Source organism: Heterodontus francisci, chromosome 26, assembly GCF_036365525.1.
Source record: "Heterodontus francisci isolate sHetFra1 chromosome 26, sHetFra1.hap1, whole genome shotgun sequence".
Taxonomy (NCBI): domain Eukaryota; kingdom Metazoa; phylum Chordata; class Chondrichthyes; order Heterodontiformes; family Heterodontidae; genus Heterodontus; species Heterodontus francisci.
The window spans coordinates 15307211-15328716 of record NC_090396.1 but is presented as its reverse complement, the minus strand read 5'-3'; the positions used below and the strand labels follow the sequence as shown (position 1 = coordinate 15328716).

Sequence of the window (21506 nt, the reverse complement as noted above, 5' to 3'; positions counted from 1 at the left end):
TACCTTAAATCTTACAGAGTTATGGTCACTATCCCCAAAATGCTCCCCCACTGACATTTCTACCACTTGTCCAGCTGCATTCCCTAGGATTAAGTCCAGTACTGCCCCTTCTATTGTAGGACTTTCAACGTACTGGCTCAAAAAACTCTCCTGTATGCACTTTAAGAATTCCATCCCCTTTAAGCATTTGTCACTAAGACTATCCCAGTTGATCAGTTGCAGGCCAGGGCTCAGTTCTCTTACCCCTTCCCCCTCAGCCCAGGAAATCTTGGGGCAGCATTAAAGGCACAATCAGGACCTACACCTCTTTTTCCTGGAACGTTTAGTTCCCTGAACACAAGGGCCAGTGAAAATGCCCCTTTTATTTGCAAACAATTTGCGGTAAGTCCATCAGTGCCGTGATGCGAATGTTCATTGTTATGGAGAATTCACCTTATCCCAAAAAATACTTTGCAACTAGTCTTGAAGAAAATAAACCTGCATTGAGGACAACAGCCAGGCATGCCTCAGAAAGTTCTTTTGAGGAAAAGTAAATGTTTTTAAAAGGTGAATTTTCACAGCGTATTTGGTGTCTATGTTGCATATAATTTATTTGGCGACAAACACCCTTCAGGGGAGGTGGTGGCGTAGTGGTATTGTCACTAGACTAGCAACCCAGAGACTCAGGGTATTGCTCTGGGGACATGGGTTCGAATCCCTCCACAGCAGAAGGTGGAATCTGAATTCAATTAATAAATCAGGAATTCAAAAGCCAGTCTAATGATGGCCATGAAACTATTATTAATTGTTGTAAAAACCCATCTAGTTCACTAATGTCCTTTAGGGAAGGAAATCTGCTGTCTGGCCTACATGTGACTCCAGACCCACAGCAATGTGGTTGACTCTTACATGCCCTCTGAAATGGCCTAGCAAGCCACTCAGTTGTAGCTAACCACTATGAAGACAATAAAAAGGAATGAAACTGAACGGACCAACTTAGGCACCGAAAATGACAACGGCAAACCCAGCCCTGGCGACCCTGCAAAGTCCTCCTTACTAAGATCTGGGGGCTTGTGCCGAAGTTGGGAGAGCTGTCCCACAGACTAGTCAAGCAACAGCCTGACATAGTCATACTCACGGAATCATACCAGACACTGCCATTACTATCTCCAGGTATGCTCTGTCCCACCGGCAGGACAGACTCAGCAGAGGTGTCGGCACAGTGGTATACAGTCGGGAAGGAGTTGCCCTGGGAGTCCTCAACATCGACTCCAGACCCCATGACGTTTCATGGCATCAAGTCAAACAGGGACAAGGAAACCTCCTGCTGATTACCACCTACCGCCCTCCCTCAGTGATGAGTTAGTACTCCTCCATGTTGAACAGCACTTGGAGGAAGCACTGAGGGTGGCAAGGGTGCAGAATGTACTCTGGGTGGGGGACTTCAATGTCCATCACCAAGAGAGGCTCGGTAGCACCACTATTAGCCGAGTCCTAAAGGACATAGCTGCTAGACTGGGTCTGCGGCAGGTATGTGAGAGAACCAACAAGCGGGAAAAACATACTTGACCTCGTCCTCACTGATCTGTCTGCCGCAGATGCAACTGTCCATGACCTGTATTGGTAGGAGTGACCACCGCACAGTCGTTGTGGAGACCAAGTCCCGCCCTCACATTGAGGATACTGTCCATCGTGTTGTGTGGCACTATCACCGTGCTAAATGGGATAGATTTCGAACAGATCTAGCAATGCAAAACTGGGCATCCATGAGGCACTATGGGCCATCAGCAGCAGCAGAATTGTACTCAACCACAATCTATAACCTCATGGCCCGGCATATCCCCCACTCTACCATTACCATCAAGCCAGGAGACCAACCCTAGTTCAATGAAGAGTGCAGGAGGGCATGTCAGGAGCAGCACCAGGCATACCTGCAAGTTCCCCTCCAAGTCACACACCATTCTGGCTTGGAACTATATCCCCGTTCCTTCACGGTCACTGGGTCAAAATCCTGGAACTCCCTTCCTAATAGCACTGTAGGTGTACCTACCCAACGTGGACTGCAGCGGTTCAAGAAGGCAGCTCACCACCACCCTCTCAAGGGCAATTAGGGATGGGCAATAAATGCTGGCCTGGCCAGTGACGCCCACATCCCATGAATGAATTAAAAAAAGTTCCCTTTCCAACTCATTTACCTAGAAATACAGCGACATTAAAACTGGAAATAGGCCATTCAGTCCAACCAGTCCATGCTGGTGTGTATCCTTCATGGGAGCAAACAGTGTTAATATCATTTACCCATACTGTTCCCAAATCCACTCATGCTCTATTCCTTCATCCACCTATTTAATGTAACCTTCAATGTTGACATAGTTTCTGCCCCAGTTGCTAACCTTGGCAGTGAATGCCACTGCCTTACAACTTCCTCTGTGTGGGGAAGACTCTCCTGCCTTCTGTTCTATCCCTCTGACATTAAGGCCAGAATTTTATGCCCCCTCCCACCACCTGCCCCCAGAAGCAGGTTGTAAGGTGGGGGGAGAGGTGGTGTAAAATTGGGTGGAAGGTGGGTAGGTGCCGTGCCCATCGCCTACCCGCCTGCACTGGTAGGTGCATCGCCTACCCGCCTGCACTGCACGGGGGAGGTGATGTGTAGCCTGACTGCCCTTAGGCCAATTGAGGCCCTTAAGTGGCCACTTAAGCATCCCTTCCCGCCACCGTTGGTATTTTACCAGTGGTGGACGAGCACTTAGCCACCTGGGGAGACGGCCCAGTAAAACCTGGTGGCCTTGCTGCAAGCTGGGGGTGGGGTCCCTCCTGATCGGGCACCCTGTGCCCCATGGAGGGTCCCCCCACTGGATCAGGCCACCCCCTCTGGAAGAACACCCCACCCTCGCAATCAACTCCTCTCCCCCTCACTGGGGCCTGCCCATTTGGTCCTGGCATGTCCTGACCACACTTACCTGCACTCCAGGTCTCCTTGATGGTTGCTGCTCTGGGGACTGTTGCAGTCCCAGCAGTGAACACTGCTCGCTGATTGGCTGGCATCTCCTGGAGGCGGGACTTCCTGCTTCAGCATGGCGGAAGCCCTGCCTGCAGGCATTTAATTGCTTGAGCCTTGCAAAATAGCATTGTGGCTTACAGGGCCGATGGAGGTGGACTCACCCCCGACTTTCCAGCCGGTGAATAGTGCTGCCACCTTGCCATTAAATCCCGGCCTTAACCTTGGTCAGAATTTTACCGACATACCATGAGTCCCATTGCCAGGATGAAGTGTGGGTCTCAAGCCCACACGGGCAAACGGTGGGACCATGGATGGGAATTTACGTGCGGCGGCCAATTAAGAGGCTGCCGCTGGGATCACCATCCCCTTAAAGATGGCGACCTGCGTTCCGAGCTACTGGCCCAATCAGAGGGCTGGCAGCTTGGCTGCACCATCAATCGAGGTGGCTGTTGCTGAAGCTGCAGGGAGAAGGATTGGGTACCTCCATGTTGAGACGCCCTCAAAGGGCAGATAAGGTTTTTTTTTTAAATGTGCCGGGACCAGGCAGGCAGGCCCTGGTGATCAGATGGGTTGAACTACCAGTGGCGGTGTTGGAGCTGTAGGAGTGGCCATTTCCATTGAGGGAGCCCTCCGTGGGACATGGAGCCTCTGGGAAGGATGCTCTTCCCCACGAAACTGCTGGGAGGCCACCTCAAGGTACCTAGCGGTCACCCCATGCAACGGGGCAGGGTGGTGGGGGGGGGGGGGGGAATGTCATTCTGACACTGGTGAAATACTGGTGGGGCCATTAATAAGCCAGCTAATTGGATTAATTGGCCTCCGGTCAGCAGGTGGCGAGCTTCTGCCGCCCCTGACTCTGAAAATATCCCTTGTGGCGGGCAGACATCAGGCTTCCCTCCTACCGCCTTTCTCCACCATTTGACCAGCCATTACGCCTCCCTGACCATCTCCAGGAGGCTGGTAAAATCCCAGCCCTTATTTCTATGGCCCCTCATTCTTGACCCTCAACTACTAGAAACATTTTTCCAAGTCTTTCTTCATATTTATGCTTCCTCAGACAACAGCCGAGTGAATCTGCTGTATCCTCTTCAAAATCCCAATATCCTTCCTATAGTGTGCATACAATACTGAGGTCTTGAAGATTTACAGAGCTGGTTGGCACTGGCCCTCTTGTGCCTTCCAACTCAGCTGATTCGTTTATGTTGCCAACCTCCAATCCCTGTGAAATAAAAACTGATATTTCTGGGGAAACTGACAAGCTGACACGTGAGTTGAAAATCCTAACTGTTGTCATTGCCTACTTCTCATGAATTGCTTCAGCGGTCACCAAGGGTGGCTCGGTGGGGAACATTCTCGCCTCTGACTCACTGAGGGAGTGCTGCACTGTCAGAGGAGCCACCTTTGAGGTGAGACATTAAACCAAGGCCTTGTCTGCCCTCTCAGGTGGATGTAAAAGATCCCACGGCGCTATTCATAGAAGAACAGGGGAGTTCTTCCAGTGTGCGGACTGATATTTATCTCTCAATCAACATCACAAAAACATTGATCTAACTGCTGTTTGTGGCACTCTGCTGTGCGCAAATCAGCTGCCACTTATCCGACAACAGTGACAAACCTTCAAAAGTACTCAGTTGGTTGTAAACTGCTTGGGACGTCCTAAGTTTGTGAAAGTCATTATATCAATGCAAGTCTTTCTTTTCTTTATACCCACTTGCGCCACGGAGATCTACACCATTGATGTATTTGAGTAGCTATCTGTTAAGGAAGAGAGTTGTGTCAAATTAGTTTACTCACATTTTGCAGGTAATGAAGGAGCTCATTCTTGTCTGTACTGTGGGATGCTGCAGGTTTCCCACTCCGATGAACAAACGTGTACAGGGCTTCTTCATACAACAGGTTTAGCTGCATGGAACAAAGTAACACCACAGTCAGCTTCTGCACAACTAGTCAGGATGTAACGCAGCAAAATGTCCACAGGACCTGCCTGAAAGAGCAAGGCAAATTCAGCACCTGAACAAATGCTGTTTCTTTTCACCAGCCAGTGACTCCTGTTGGAAGGTGTTTGAGTGAACATACCCCACTGAGACTCAGCAGACCAAAATACAATTGGACCCTAAAACTGGCATGCAGGGGTGGGGCATGGCGGGCAGGGCACAGCCATTGGGGAAGAGGTGGGCAGTGCTGGCAGGGGGCAGTGAGCATTCCCTTTTCTTCCCTCCAAAAGAACTGAATGACAGAGGTGACTGCCCTGGATATCGAGGCAGCATTTAACTGAATATGCGAGTAAAACTGAAGTCAATGGGAATCAGATGGAAACTCTTCGCTGGTTGGAGTCATACCTAGCACAAAGGAAGATGGTTGTGGTTGTTGCAGGTCAATCATCAGAGCTCCAGGACATCACTGCAGGAGTTCCTCAGGGTAGTGTCCTGGGCCCAAACATCTTCAGCTGCTTCATCAATGACCTTCCTTCAATCATAAGCGGGGATGTTCACTGATGATTGCACAATGTTCAGTATCATTCGTGACTCCTCAGATACTGAAGCAGTCTGTGTAGAAATGCAGCAAGACCTGGACAATATCCAGGCTTGGGCTGATAAGTGGCAAGTAACATTCGCGCCACACAAGTGCCAGGCAATGACCATCTCCAAAAAGAGAGAATCTAACCATCTCCCCTTGACATTCAATGGCATTACCATCGCTGAATCCCCCACTATCAACATCCTGGGGGCTACCATTGACCAGAAACTGAACTGGAGCAGCCATATAAATATCGTGGCGACAAGAGCAGGTCAGAGGGTGAGAATTCTGCAGCAAGTAACTCACCTCCTGACCCCCAAAGCATGTCCACCATCTACAAGGCACAAGTCAGGAGTGTGATGGAATACACTCCACTTGCCTGGATGGGTGCAGCTCCAACAACACTCAAGAAGCTCAACACCATCCAGGACAAAGCAACCCGCTTGACTGGCATCCCATTCACCACCTTAAACATTTACTCCCTCCACCACCGATGCACAGTGGCAGCAGTGTGTACCATCTACAAGATGCACTGCAGCAATTAGCCAAGCCTCCTTCAACAGCACCTTCCAAACCTGTGAACACTACCACCTAGAAGGACAAGAGCAGCAGACGCATGGGAAAACCACCACCTGCAAGTTCCCCTCCAAGTCACACACCATCCTGACTTGGAACTATATCGCTGTTCCTTCACTGTCGCTGGGTCAAAATCCTAACAGCACTGTGGGTGTACCTACCCCACGTGGACTGCAGCGGTTCAAGAAGGCGGCTCACCACCACCTTCTCAAGGGCAGTTATGGATGAAAATTAAATGCTGGACTTGCCAGTGACGCCAATATCCCATGACTGAATAAACAAGTTTTTAAAAATCTACCTATCCAATCTAATCTTGAAAACTGACCCAGTTTCTGCCTCAACTACCAACCCTGGAAGTGAATTCCACAGCCTCACAACTCTCTCTGTGTGAAGAGGTTTCCCCTGCCCTCCAGGAAAGGGTCTTTGGCCCTTCAGTCTTGGCCACTCGACGACTGGAAACAGTTCGCTTCTATCTCCCCTCTCCCAAACCTTTCATAATTCTAAACACTTCTAACACATTGTCCAATAATCTTATTGTTCTCATGAAAAAGCCCCAAATTTTTAATTCTTTTTTCATTTGTATTTGCCCATTGTTGGGGGATTCCTAGTGAATCTTTAAAGCCTCAATATCCTTCCTGTAACATGGAGCCCAATACTCCACTCAGTACTCTAACTGCGGTCTTATTAAGGTTTTATTTACGCTCCTCATTACCTCTTAGCTTTTATTGTCCATGCATCTTGTGACAAAACCTAGAATTCAGTTAGTTTTTTTTTTAACAGCCTTTAATGACCTGTGGGGGCTAAATTGGATCACCCCATAGAACAGGCATGGGGATCGCACTGCTCAATTAACCTGTGCCCATTAATTGCAAAACAGGCAGCACACCAACTTGGTGCCGCCTGCTTATTTAAATTATCTGTGCCCAGCCAGTGCTAACTATACTGTTTATTGGCTGGACACATCGGTCAGTGGTCAATACCATGAGCGACTAGCACCACTTCAAGTGGGGTGAGGCGGGGGTGTGCGGGGGGGTGGTGGGTGTACTGGAGATCCTGGTGGTGGAGGTGGAAAGGAGGAGAGACGTCCTGTATCTACAAGAGACCAGAAGATCCTCCACATAATGGTCTCAAGGCAGTGGGAACTGATAGCTATAGAGGTCAAGACTCTAGCCCTGAGAATCTGGATGCAGTGCCTAAGAAGTTTAATAACCTCATACGAGTTGTCAAGGTCAGTGAATCCATCTTCAAATGCCATATCCTACCAACTACACCAGTGACATCAACCACTGCACTCCCATCACTCACCTACCAATAATCTCTACCAATCAGGACTCATACCTAACATTCATATGCTTCACCTCACCCTCTCTCACGTAGCACTGTTGCAAGCCTCAGACTCACATCTCACAGCTTGCACACACTGCCAGCTATTCAACCATGGCAGCCACATCTCCCATAACGATTGCATTACACTCACTGACATACTTCCCTCTCTCTTGCGGGACAAGGTGGTGCACAAACGGAGGCAGTAGGAACAAATCAGAGAGGGAGAGGTGTGCCCGCGTGTTCTATCTCTCATGGAGGAGATGATGTTGGCCATTATCGGAATAGCCATTGTTAAGGCCATGGCCAGTGGTGGGGCTGAATCCATTGAAGATGATGCTATCTTCATATCTAATCCTCCCTCTCACATTCTATCTTCCCCCCATCACACACTCTCTTCTGCTTTACAAGCTGAAGATGGTGTAAGCCTGCACCTCTTACTTGCCCTCCCTCCTCACACCACAACCTTACCATTGTGCCTTTTTCTGTTCAGATACCAAGAAGACCAACCTAGCCAAGAGGACAATGATGATGCAGACACATTGTCACTTGATTTCACACTCACAGACACCAACTCAGATACTGACATTACACATATCTTAGAGAATTGATTAGAGGTGGGATCTTCCCATGCTGAGATACCAGGCATGAGTGGGCAGCAGCCAGGCCAGGGGGCAAGGATAGTGCAGATGCCAGTTCACTGCAGGGGAGGTTGCACATGGGTTCTACTCAGGGGATTCAGATAAGGAAGTCGAAGGGGAGCTACAGAACAACACTGATGGGTGTACACACCAAGATGCTTGGTGCATTGGGAAGCCTGCCAGAAAGCCCATGGGCAATGCCAAGGAGCTTGGAGGAGTTCAGCACCAACTTGGCACAGGGCTTTACACAGAGCTTGGAGCCCATCCTTTCCAGTATGGAAGTGGTGGCCAACTCCATCAGCACACCTGTGGACCCAAATATGATGCAGCGTCTGATTGTCAATGTCTCAGCTTAAATCGCAGCACAAGCAACTTCAACCAAAACTCTGACTGCTGCAGTGGAAGCTCAGACTGCTGCCATCGTGGCTGAGGATTACACTGTGCAAAGAGTCTCACAGCAGTCCAACAATCTGAACTAGGATTGCTGAGGCATCACCCCGGGGAAGTGGCAGAGGCTCCCTGGAACCCACACCTACTGTCCTCTCTCAGGATGACAGCATTTGTCCTCCCACCTCTGCCACTCTGCCAGTATCCTTACTGTTGCCATTTCACTAGCCTGCTGCAGCCCATGCCAAGGTGGTGCTGTCTGAAGCTGGGCCTGCAAGGCTCAGAGCTACCTCAGGGCATCTTGCAAGGCCATGTGCAGTCTTCTCCATTGAAAGTCAGCAGCCTTCCACCAGCCATGCTGCAGACACTGGGGTAGCATTGCATAGGAGCACTAGGACAGACAAAGGTAGATGGAACACAGGCACTCAGGGAATGTACAAGGGCGATTAGTCAACTTTTGTATGGAATGTTTCGTTCATAGATTTGGTTTGGAATGTGTGTTTTGTGTTGGCCTTTATTTTTGCATTGTGGCCAAGATGACAATGTGATGGTCAGTGTCAGAGGGAAGGTAAGGAGTGTGGGACTGTTGGTGAATGGGGTATTGGGGTTGAGGTTACTAGTATCGCACTTGAATTAGTTCTCCACATACAGCCTGGGCAGAATGGGGCTGTCTAGGTTGCAGCCTCATACGAATTCGGAGCAGGAGGAGGCCACTCAACCCCTCGATCCTGCTCCGCCATTCAATAAGTTCATGGCTGAACTGATTACTCCACATTTCCACCTACCCCTGATAACCTTCCACCCCCTTGCTTATCAAGAATCTATCTACCTCTGCCTTAAAAATATTCAAAGACTCTGCTTCCACTGCCTGTTGAGGAAGAGAATTCCAAAGACTCACGACCCTGTGACAGAAAAAACTTCTCCTCATCTCTGTCTTAAATGGGCGACCCCTTATTTTTAAACAGTGACCCCTAGTTCTAGATTGTTCCACAAGAGGAAACATCCTTTCCACATCCACCCTCTGGATCTTATATGTTTCAATCAAGTCGCCTCTTACTCTTCTAAATTCCAGTGCATACTTGCCTAGCCTGTCCAATCTTTCCTTGTAAGACAGCCCACCCATTTCACATATTAGTCTAGTAAACCTTCTCTGTACTGCCTCCAATGCATTTACATCCTTCCTTAAATAAGGAGAACAGTCCCGTACACAGTATTCCAGATGTGGTCTCACCAATGCCCTGTATAGCTGAAGCATAACCTCCCTACTTTTGTATTCAATTCCCCTTGCGATAAACGATAACATTCTCTCTTCCTCTGCCTCCAGCTCTTCCTCATCCTCCTCATGCTCCTGTTCTTACGTGCTGACCGTATAGTTGGTGGCAAGAGCTGTGCCCACATGATGGTGAAGTTATGCAGCATGCAGCAGACCACCACGAATCTTGACATGGGCTCTGCTGAGTATTGCAGGACTCCACCAAAATGCTGATTGACGTCATGATCTTCTTGCGCTGCATACTTCCAGTGGACATCCATTACGCTCGTGCCAACACTCACACCAGTTTGGTGTCCAGCATGACTTGCCCCACAAGTATGTATGCATTTGCAGTAGCTGCCATTTTGAAACTCTAGGTGTTGTATGATTTCCTTTAAGAGTGATATCCCTTTAAGATCTTAGTATACTAAGTACCAGAACGCAGTCATGTGACTTAGTCCATGCATCTCATTTATGTTGCATCAGACAACATAAAAAGAACTCATTATGTGGTGGCAGCGGTGGTGAGAAGACAGAATTTAAGATTGAAGACGACAGGTAAAACAGCTTTAAAAACTACCTTCCTACAGCTGAAAGAGAGAAAGTTTCCAAGAAATACTGTTCCAAACAGAGAACAGAGTACTGAACAACAGGCTGTATATCAATCACTGCGATTGGGTGAGTCATTGACGGTCCAGGAATCCCCGTTGAAAAAACTTTGAGATGCTCGCAAAGTTGTTTTTTTTTTAAAGTCTCAGTAGAAGTAAAAAGCAGAGCAAACCCAATCCCTATCCCAGGCTGATCGATTGTTTTTCAAAGGCTCCTCTCTCAGGCTGATCGAAGTTGGCTCCATTACAGGAGGCGTCTGACAGCAAGAAGTGTGGGAATCCTTCACTCATGCAGTTCACAGATGAAGCTTAAAAAAAATTGTCAAACCACTTGAGCATGAAAACCTTTCATTCACTAGCCAGAGTTTTTAAAAAAACCATAAAACCACTCAAGCATGAAGAATTGCCTATTGAATGGCTATATAAACAAACACTAGCAAAATAAAAACACTTGAAATGCCTATTACATAGCTGTATAAACAGACAGACTAGAATCTGTAAGCAAGATAAACAGATGAATATTGTTAAGCACCTGCTCCTGTCAATCAAAGCAGTGAGTCTGAAGGACAGAGTTTTTTTTTAAAGGGAAAGCAGTAAAGAGTCATAGAACAAGTCTTCAAGTAAGTTGTAAAATAAAAGAACAGCAGAAAGATGGATACCCAATTTTCCAGCATGGACTGGAAGACTATGGATAGCCTATCTAAATTCCAACTTTTCAAACAAAGAATGTAGTTATGTTGCAATTGTAGAATTGGAAAAACAGGCAATGAAAACACTAATAGCAGTTGGAAATGAGGAATTAAACAGAATCAACACCTCTGACTTATCTGAAGAAGACCAGAAAGATCCTGCATAGAAATGGAAAGTACTGGAAGATCATCTTCGATTAAGAGTGAATTTTAGAATTCATCGCCTGGAATTGATGTTCTACAGGCAACAGCCACAGGAATCAATAGACCAGTTTGTCAGTAGATGCCGTGGTAAGGGCAATGAATGTGACTTCTCAGAAACTGAGCTGGCAGACTAAATAATGGAGCTGGTGATTGTATCAATACCCATTGAAGCATTTCAGAAGGACCTCTTGGGGGAAAAAGAAAGGTCACTGCATTGATGCACTGCTGGAAGATGGTAGGAAATACGAAGCCTACAGCACCTGCAAGCATGAGATGCAGCCAACAGTATCAGCACCATAACCCAATCGAAAAGAGCTAGCAAGCTGTGTAGTGAGTGTGGTTGGTCCCACTCTCCGTGAAGTTGTCCTGCATTTCGAGACCTGTGCAAGGCATGCAGTGCAAAAGAACACTGGCCCACCTATGCAGGAATTCTGGCTCCAAAGACACAGTCAGAAGTCACAGTCAACACAAATAAACAGACAACAGGGCAACAGCAGCAACAAAAGCACCAGAGACCTGCGTAAGTGCAAGCTGTTACACGAGGTCCACAGTGAAACAGACCTGAGACAAGACTCAGCGAGAAGAAATTCTCAGACAAAAGACCAGCAGGCGTTCCACATTGTAAACCTAACACATCATGGTGATGAAGTCAAACAACTGGACTCTTTCGCCATTAGTGCCCAAAGAAAGCTGGCAAACATACACTCATGGTAAAGATTGACACCGGCGCTAGTGCAAATATCCTACCAGTCCAAATCCTCAAAGATATGTACCGGAGACATTGGAAATCAATGATACAAACGACAACTGCCAAGTTATCTGTATACAACCCACCTCTTGCAGTGGCACATTAACAATGCAATGCAGATACAGCTAGTCAGCATGGAAACCACAAACATTCTACCTAGTAGACACAAGCGGACCAGCAGTGGCAGGACTACCAGCGTGTGAGGACTTCAACATCATAACTATCCACAAGAGCATTGCCAAGTGGAAATCTCCAAGAACCAGAACCCGCTTGCAGACTCTGGCCAGCATCAAACGGTGCAGTCTGGAAACCCAGCAACAGCACAACTATGCCGCACCCTCACTTCTGCTCTCTAGAGAACTGCCAGTACCACAACGAACTAGAACGTACAGGTATCTTCATGAGACCAAGTACTCTTCCCCCAACAAGTCCTCGACCTTGAGCCCCAAGCTTTCAGAAATGGAGGATGAGGAGAGGCAAAGGACCTGCAATATCCTGAAGAGGCAGAGAATGAGCATTGTCTATTGGCTCTTCAAGATGAGGTGCGGAACTTTCCAAGAATGGCAAGACCTCAAAGGTGAATATTTTGAGAAAAGCAACAGAGTATGTTAGCAGGCTGAAGGCACAGCAGCAGAGACTGAATGCAGAGAGGGAGAAACCTCAGAAAGAACAGCATCAGCTCCGAGCAATTCTCCGTGTAAGAGTTGTCAAACCACCAAGACGATATATGGACTTTTGAGCCGCTATATTTGTAAAGTTCACAATCTCCCTGTGTAAATAATTTTGATGTTATCTAATTTTATGTATTTTTACTTTTGGCATACGAGACATCTTTGGGAAGAAGGGGGATGTTGTATGATTGCCTTTAAAAGTGATATCCTTTTAAGATCTTAGTATGCTAATGAGCTAAGTACAAGGATGCAGTCATGTGACTCAGAGCCACAGTCACTCTGCTACTGTAACACCTAGAGGCAGGTTCTGTAAATAGTTAGCTCTGTACTGTATAATAGTTGAGCTGTAATAAACCTGTTTGAGATCTTCAACCAACTGGATTCCACACATCTCATTTATGTTGCATCACACAACATAAAAGAACGCATTACACTAGGGAAGTCGTAGCACCCAAAAAGACAGGTGCTAACAAGTGCAATTTCTCACCCTGTGAACCTGGACCCTCAAATCCCTCCACTTTTCCCCAGCACAAAGCCTCCTGCTGGTTAGAACATAATTACTTTGTTTTTATTTAAACCAAAATTGTATCACCTCATGCTACTGACACCTAACACTTATTAGCCCATTCTCCAATCTCAGCAATAGTCTTTTGCAAATTCCTTTGGTCTTCCAAAGCATTAACTATGCCTGGCATTTTGGAATCACCTGCAAATTTCAATGCTGTTCCTTTAGGCTTAAATCCAAACCATGTGTACACAGTGGGCAGACCTGACCATCGAACTGAGCGCATGTGAGACACCAACACCCACCTGCAACTACTCGAAGAAACTGTCCTTCACTCCTAGCCCTATTTTCTCACATCATTTTTAATCCAGTTTGCTATCCTCCTCCGAATTCCATTCCCTTTACTGTTTCCCTCATGTGGGCCCTTCTCAAAGACTTTCTGAAAGTCCATGTACACTTCTTCTTTGGCCTCCATGTTTCGAGAGACAATGGGTGAGCACCTGGAGGTAGTCAGTGGTTTGTGAAGCAGCGCCTGGAGTGGCTATAAAGGCCAATTCTAGAATGACAGACTCTTCCACAGGTGCTGCAGAAAAAAATTGGTTGTCGGGGCTGTTACACAGTTGGCTCTCCCCTTGCGCTTCTGTCTTTTTTCCTGCCAACTGCTAAGTCTCTTCTACTCGCCACACTTTAGCCCCGCCTTTATGGCTGCCCGCCAGCTCTGGCAATTGCTGGCAACTAACTCCCACGACTTGTGATCAATGTTACAGGACTTCATGTCGCGCTTGCAGACGTCTTTAAAGTGGAGACATGGAAGGCCAGTGGGTCTGATACCAGTGGCGAGCTCGCTGTACAATGTGTCCTTGGGGATCCTGCCATCTTCCATGCGGCTCACATGGCCAAGCCATCTCAAGCGCCGCTGACTCAGTAGTGTGCATAAGCTGGGGATGTTTGGCTGCCTTGAGGACTACTGTGTTGGAGATGCGGTCCTGCCACCTGATGCCAAGGATTCTCTGGAGGTAGCGAAGATGGAATGAATTGAGACGTCGCTCTTGGCTGACGTACGTTGTCCAGGCCTCGCTGCTGTAGAGCGGGGTACTGAGGACACAGGCCTGATACACTTGGACTTTTGTGTTCCGTGTCAGTGCGCCATTTTCCCACACTCTCTTGGCCAGTCTGGACATAGCAGTGGAAGCCTTTCCCATGCGTTTGTTGATTTCTGCATCGAGAGATAGGTTACTGGTGATAGTTGAGCCTAGGCAGGTGAACTCTTGAACCACTTCCAGAGCGTGGTCGCCGATATTGATGGATGGGGCATTTCTGACGTCCTGTCCCATGATGTTCGTTTTCTTGAGGCTAATGGTTAGGCCAAATTCGTTGCAGGCAGCTGCAAACCTGTCGATGAGACTCTGCAGACACTCTTCAGAGTGAGATGTTAAAGCAGCATCATCAGCAAAGAGGAGTTCCCTGATGAGGACTTTCCGTACTTTGGTCTTCGCTCTTAGATGGGCAAGGTTGAACAACCTGCCATCTGATCTTGTGTGGAGGAAAATTCCTTCTTCTGAAGACTTGAACGCATGTGAGAGCAACAGGGAGAAGAAAATCTCAAACAGTGTAGGTGCGAGAACACAGCCCTGTTTCACGCAACTCAGGATAGGAAAGGGGTCTGATGAGGCACCGCTATGCTGAATTGTGCCTTTCATATTGTCATGGAATGAGGTGATGATACTTCGTAGCTTTGGTGGACATCCGATCTTTTCTAGTAGTCTGAAGAGACCACGTCTGCTGACGAGGTCAAAGGCTTTGGTGAGATCAATGAAAGCAATGTAGAGGGGCATCTGTTGTTTGCGGCATTTCTCCTGTAGCTGACGAAGGGAGAACAGCATGTCAACGGTCGATCTCTCTGCTCGAAAGCCACACTTTGCCTCAGGGTAGACACGTTCAGCCAGCTTCTGGAGCCTGTTTAAAGTGACTCAAGCGAAGACTTTCCCCACTATGCTGAGCAGGGAGATTCCACGGTAGTTGTTGCAATCACCGCGGTCACCTTTGTTTTTATAGAGTGTGATGATATTGGCATCGCGCATGTCCTGGGGTACTTCTCCTTCTTCCCAGCACAGGCAAAGAAGTTTGTAGAGTGCTGAGAGTATGGTAGGCTTAGCACTCTTGATTATTTCAGGGGTAATGCCGTCCTTCCCAGGGGCTTTTCCGCTGGCTAGAGAATCAATGGCATCACTGAGTTCCGATTTTGTTGGCTGTACGTCCAGCTCATCCATGACTGGCAGAGACAGGGCTGCATTGAGGGCGGTCTCAGTGACAACATTCTCCCTGGAGTACAGTTCTAGGTAGTGCTCAACCCAACGGTCCATTTGCCTGCATTGGTCAGTGATTGTGTCCCCTGATTTAGATTTGAGGGGGGCGATCTTCTTGATGGTTGGCCCAAGAGCTCTCTTAATGTCATCATACATTCCTCTGATGTTTCCGGTGTCTGAGGCCAGCTGAATATGACTGCATTGGTGTTGCCAGTAGTCGTTTGCGCAGCGCCTGGCTGTTCTTTGTGCAGTGCTTCTGGCTGCTTTAAGTGCTACGGATGTTAACTCGCTGGGGGCTTTTTTGTAGTTCAGCAGTGCAATGCGCTTAGCGGTGATGACAGGTTCCAGCTCTTCAAAATGAGATTGAAACCAGTCTGTATTCTGCTTCACACAATTGCCATAGGTGGTCATGGCTGACTCATAGATGGCATCTCTGATGTGGGCGCACTTGGTCTCTGCATCCCCTGTGGGAGTGTTTTGAAGGGCTTTTTCAAGTGAATTTAGAAATTTTTGTAACAGCTGTGGATAAGAAATTCTGCTTGTGTTGATGCGCGGGTGGCCCTTCTGTTTGGAGTGATGCAGCTTCTTTGGTTTGAGTCTAACCTTGCTGCGCACCAGGGAGTGGTCGGTGTTGCAGTCCACACTGTGGAAGCTGCGTGTGATTTGAACACTGTTTAAGGCGGCTCGCCTTGTGACGATGAGGTCCAGCTGGTGCCAACGACGTGATCTTGGGTGCCTCCAAGAAACCTGGTGAAAGAACGAGTTGGTGATGCAGAGGTTATGATTGGTACACAACTCAAGCAGTCTCTGTCCATTCTCATTCATCCTTCCAATGCCATAGCGCCCAAGGCTGGAGGGCCATGAGTCAGGGTCGGCCCCAACCCTGGCATTAAAGTCTCCCAGTAGGAACAGATGTTTGGTATTGGGGATGCTACTAATGATATTATGGAGTTCCTCATAGAACTGGTCTTTATCTTCAGGTGGGGAGCAGAGTGTTGGAGCATAGATGCTGAGTAGGTGTACTGGACCAGAGGCGGTGAGCAGTTGGATGGACAGTATGCGTTCTGAGCCATTTGAAGGTGGCTCTGTCATGCTGAACAAAGAGTTTCTGATGGCGAAGCCCACTCCATGCTGTCTTGGTTCTTCAGGATCCCTACCCTGCCAGAAGAAGGTGTAGTCTTGCTCTGTTAGAGATCCGCTCGCAGGGAGGCGTGTCTCCTGAAGTTCTGCAATGTCCACATTGGGTCTACTGAGCTCGTTGTTAATGATGGCGGTCTTCCGAGAATCGTTGATTTGTGTTAGGTCTTCCGACAGGCCAGGCCACATAGTTCTGACATTCCAGCTTGCAAAACGAAGGGCTGGTACCTTCCTTCCTTTTTTCATGCTGTTTGGTGCGGTGTTGCAGTCCACTTTTCGGGCAATGACCCTGAGCTCCAAGCACCCATTGAAGCAGGTGGACTGTGGCAGGACAGAACCTTATTGACCGGGGGCTGCCCGGTTTGAGGCGGGCGGTAGCTGTCCAGTGAGGTGCGATGACCTCTCCCACCGACAAGGGCAACCCGTGGCGCCCAATCTCTGCGCCAATTGAGCTGGACTTACACTACATCCACTATATTTCCCCATGTCTGTCACCTGAACAGTGAACGGGGTTGAGATTTCCCCCAACACAATTCCTACAGAGAGCAGAGTGCAAGATTTCTTGTCCTCTAAGATAAAGATGAAAAGAGTGTCTAACTCACTACACCGCCTGGTCCCTGCTATAACCGAGCAAATAGTAAAGCACTTTCATCTTGAGAGTTGCTTGCTTTATCCGATTTCCTAATTTTGAATTTTGGTTGCACCCTATGATGAAATGAGTTACAGGAATGGTGACAGGATGTGTCATAACTTCTCTTATAGATGGTCTAGTACAGCAGAAATAGTTCTCAGGGTCACCTCATAACATAGCAAAGCTACTGCCTGGACAATTCTGGAATCAGCTTTAGTGAATGGCCATTAAAGGAGAGAATCCAAAGATGCCAGTAAATGTGGTTTCAGAATTGGTCTAAAATAAAAACAGAAAATGCTGGAAACTCTCAGAAGGTCAGGCAGCATCCGTGGAGAAAGAATCAGAGTTACCAGAATGGTTCCAGGGATGAGGGATTTTAGCGACAAGGTTAGGCTGGAGGTTGGGGTTATTCTCCTTGGAGCAAAGGAGATTGAGGGGAGATTTGATAGAGGTGTACAAGATTATAACAGGTTTAGATAGATAGGTAGACAAACAAAAGTTGTTCCCATTAGCTGATAGTACAAGGACTAGGGGACACAGATTTAAGGTATTGGGCAAGAAATAAAGGGGGCATGTGAGGAAGAACATTTTGACATAGCGAGTGGTAATGACCTGGAACTCGCTGCCTACAAGGGTGGTGGAAACAAAAATGATCAATGAATTAAAAAGGAAATTGGAAGGGCACATGAGGGCAACAGGGATAGAGCTGGGGGAGGAATGGGACTGTCTGAATTGCTCTACAGAGAGCCAGCACAGACTTGATGGGCTGAATGGCCTATTTCTATGCCATAATGACTCTATGATTCTACAGCTCTATTTCATCAGAACAGATGCTGCCCAACTTGGTGAGGACTTCCAGCATTTTCTATTTGTATTTCAGATTTCCATCATGTGCAGTATTTTATTTCAGAATTAGTTTGCCTGCCTGTCAGGGAATCCAGAAAAGGGCTGAGGCCTAGTCCCTCAGAGATATAGAAATGGAACTAAGTGCTACAAGAAATAATTTATGGTTTCCTCCTCCTTTCTTCCAATCAACCCCTTGCTGGGATAAAGTTCCACTGGCATCAGCAACCATCTGGTACCTCACCTTCAGGGATAAGCCTGGACAGTGAATGCCAGAGGGTGCTTGACTTCCGTGACTGAAGATGATGCACAAACACTACCCATTGAAATACTTACGAGGGAGGGTCAATGACCTGAATCATTGGGCTGAAATTTCCCAGCTCTGTGGGCGAGGTGGTGATAGTGGAGGTGTGGTGGAGCCGGTAAAATAGTGGGGAGCTGCGTTGGGATGGCCGCCTGACACATCCCAGCTGCCAGAGATACTTACCATTGGTGGGCTTTGAAGCGCATCTGCTGCCTGCTGAATGGAGGCGGGCAACCAACTTAAATAATTAAGGCCCCAATTAGGGCGATTTTGCAGCACTGCTGGCATTTTCCTGACAGCGGAGTGACCCCCCCCCCACTGTGTCCAAACGCTGCCAGCTTCATGGAGACAGTCTCTCTGTGGTGGCTAGGGGGGTGGGGGTGCCATTGGAGCCAGAGGCTCCATAACCCAAAGAGGAGGCTGCCAGCTTGCAGCCCAAACAATCCACCCAGAGGGGATTCCCCTACTAGCCTTGCCCCTCAGAATTATTTATTTAATTTTACTCTGCCAAGGGGAAGTGCCCTCACGATTCCCGACCTGCCTCTTTCTCGGTGGGGCTGCTGAGCCTCAAGCTGCTGGACCTCTGACTGGGCAGGTAGCATCAGGAGCCCGCTGCTGTCCCTGATATGATGGCGAGTGTGGAGATAGCCAGTCGGGAGACGGCCTCCAGGAAGATTGCTCAGCCAGTCTCCCTCCAGGAAGACAGGCCTTGGGACCCCCATTTGGTCCTGACGTCAGGTCCTAAAGCCCACAGATCTGCTGACTCAGTAACCTGTTCCCGCTTTCCTCCCATATCCTTTGATCCCTTTCACCCAAAGAGCGATATCTAACTCCTTCTTGAAAACAAACAATGTTTTGGCCTCAACTGCTTTCTGTGATAGCGAATTTCACAGGCTCACCACTCTCTGGGTGAAGTAATTTCTCCTCATCTCAGTTCTGAAAGGTTTACCCCATATCCTTAGACTATGACCCCTGGTTCTGGACTCCCCCACCATCGGGAACATCCTTCCTGCATGTACCCTGTCAAGTTCTGTTAGAATTTGTAGGTTTCTATGGGATCCCCCCTCACTCTTCTGAACTCCAGCAAATATAATCCTAACTGACTCATACAAATCTCTCCTCATACGTCAGTCCCACCATCCCAGGAATAAGTCAGGTAAACCTTTGCTGCACTCCCTCGATAACAAGAACATCCTTCCTCAGATAAGGAGACCAAAACTGCACACAATATTCCAGGTGTGGCCTCAGCGAGGCCCTGTATAATTGCAGCAAGACATTCCTGCTCCTGTACTCGAATCCTCTCGCTATGAAGGCCAACATACCATTTGCCTTTTTTTGTTAGTGAGAGATACAGCACTGAAACAGGCCCTTCGGCCCACCGAGTCTGTGCCGACCATTAACCACCCATTTATACTAATCCTACACTAATCCTATATTCCTACCACATCCTCACCTGTCCCTATATTCCCCTACCACCTACCTATACTAGGGGAAATTTATAATGGCCAATTTACCTATCAATCTGCAAGTCTTTTGGCTGTGGGAGGAAACCAGAGCACCTGGAGGAAACCCACGAAGTCACAGGGAGAACTTGCAAACTCCACACAGGCAGCACCCAGAATTGAACCCGGGTCGCTGGAGCTGTGAGGCTGCAGTGCTAACCACTGCGCCACCCGTGGCCTTGTATGCTATGGTGTTTCAAGTGCTCATCTAAATACTTCTTAAATGTTGTGAGGGTTCCTGCCTCCACCACCTCTTCAGGCAGTGCGTTCCAGATTCCAACCACCCTCTGAATGAAAATTATTTTTCCTCAATTCCCCTCTAAACCTCCTGCCTCTTACCCTAAATCTATGCCCCCTGGTTATTGACCTCTCCACTAAGGGAAAATGTTTCTTCCGATCTACCCTATCTATGATTCTGAGGGGGCTTGACAGGATAGATGTTGAGAAGATGTTTCCACTAGGGGGAATCTCGAACTAGGGGGACATAGTTGCAGAATAAAGGGACGCTCATTTAAAACTGAGATGCGAAGTAATTTCTTCTCTCAGAGGGTAGTGAATGTCTGGAATTCTCTACCCCAGAGAGTTGTGGAGGCTAGATCACTGAAAGTATTTAAAGAGGAGGTAGATAGATTTTTGAAATATCGGGGAGTTGAGGGCTATGAGGAGCTGGCACGAAAGAGGAGTTGAGGCCTGGGACAGATCAGCCATGATCTTATTGAATGGCGGGGCAGGCTTGAGGGGCCAAATGGCCTACTCCTGCTCCTAGTTCTTATGTTCTTATATTCTTATGTACAATCCCCCTCCCTGATCTCTACACCTACATCATCCTTCTCCATAGTGAACACAGATGAAAAGTAATTATTTAAAACCTCACCTACATCATCCGGCTCCACACACAGATTGCCACTTTGGTCCCTCATGGGCCCTACTCTTTCCCTGGTTATCCTCTTGCCCTTAATATACTTATAAAACACCTTGGGATTTTCCTTTATCTTGCCTGCCAGTGTTTTTTCATGCCCCCTCTTCGCTCTCCTAATTACTTTTTTAAGTGCCACCCTACACTTTCTTTACTCCTCTAGGGCCTCCGCTGTTTTCAGCACTCTGAATCTGCCATAAGCCGCCTTTTCTTTCCTTATCCAATCCTCTGTATCCCTTGACATCCAGGGTTCCCTGGACTTGTCTGTCCTACCCTTCACCTTTACGGGAACATGTTGGCTCTGATCTCTCACTATTTCCTCTTTGAATGACTCCCACTGGTCTGATGTAGACTTTCCTACAAGTAGCTGCTCCCAGTCCACTTTGGCCAGATCCTGTTTAATCATATTGAAATCAGCCTTCCCCCAATTCAGTACCTTTATTTCCGGTCCGTCTTTGTCCTTTTCCATAACTACCTTAAATCCTACAGAGTTATGGTCACTATCCCCAAAATGCTCCTCCACTGACACTTCTATCACTTGTCTGGCTTCATTCCCTAGGATTAGGTCCAGTGCCGCCCCTTCTCTTGTTGGACTATCTGCTGGCTCAAAAAGCTCTCCTGGATGCATTTAAGAATTCCACCCCCTTTAAGCCTTTTGTACTAAGACTATCCCAGTTAATATTGGGCAAGTTGAAATCCCCTACTATTATTACCCTATTATTTTTACACCTCTCTGAGATTTGCCTACATATCTGCTACTCTATCT

General features: G+C 47.8%; 1 protein-coding gene across 2 annotated transcripts in view; it reads right to left on the bottom strand.

The window, feature by feature from the left end:
• Window positions 1-21506, bottom strand: part of unc13d (unc-13 homolog D (C. elegans)) — a 308929-nt gene that overhangs the window by 254825 nt on the left and 32598 nt on the right. For both annotated transcript variants that reach the window (XM_068057836.1, XM_068057837.1), the window contains exon 3: window positions 4775-4882. In XM_068057836.1, coding sequence (XP_067913937.1) covers window positions 4775-4882 — 108 coding nt within the window. The remainder of the gene's footprint in view (window positions 1-4774; window positions 4883-21506) is intronic.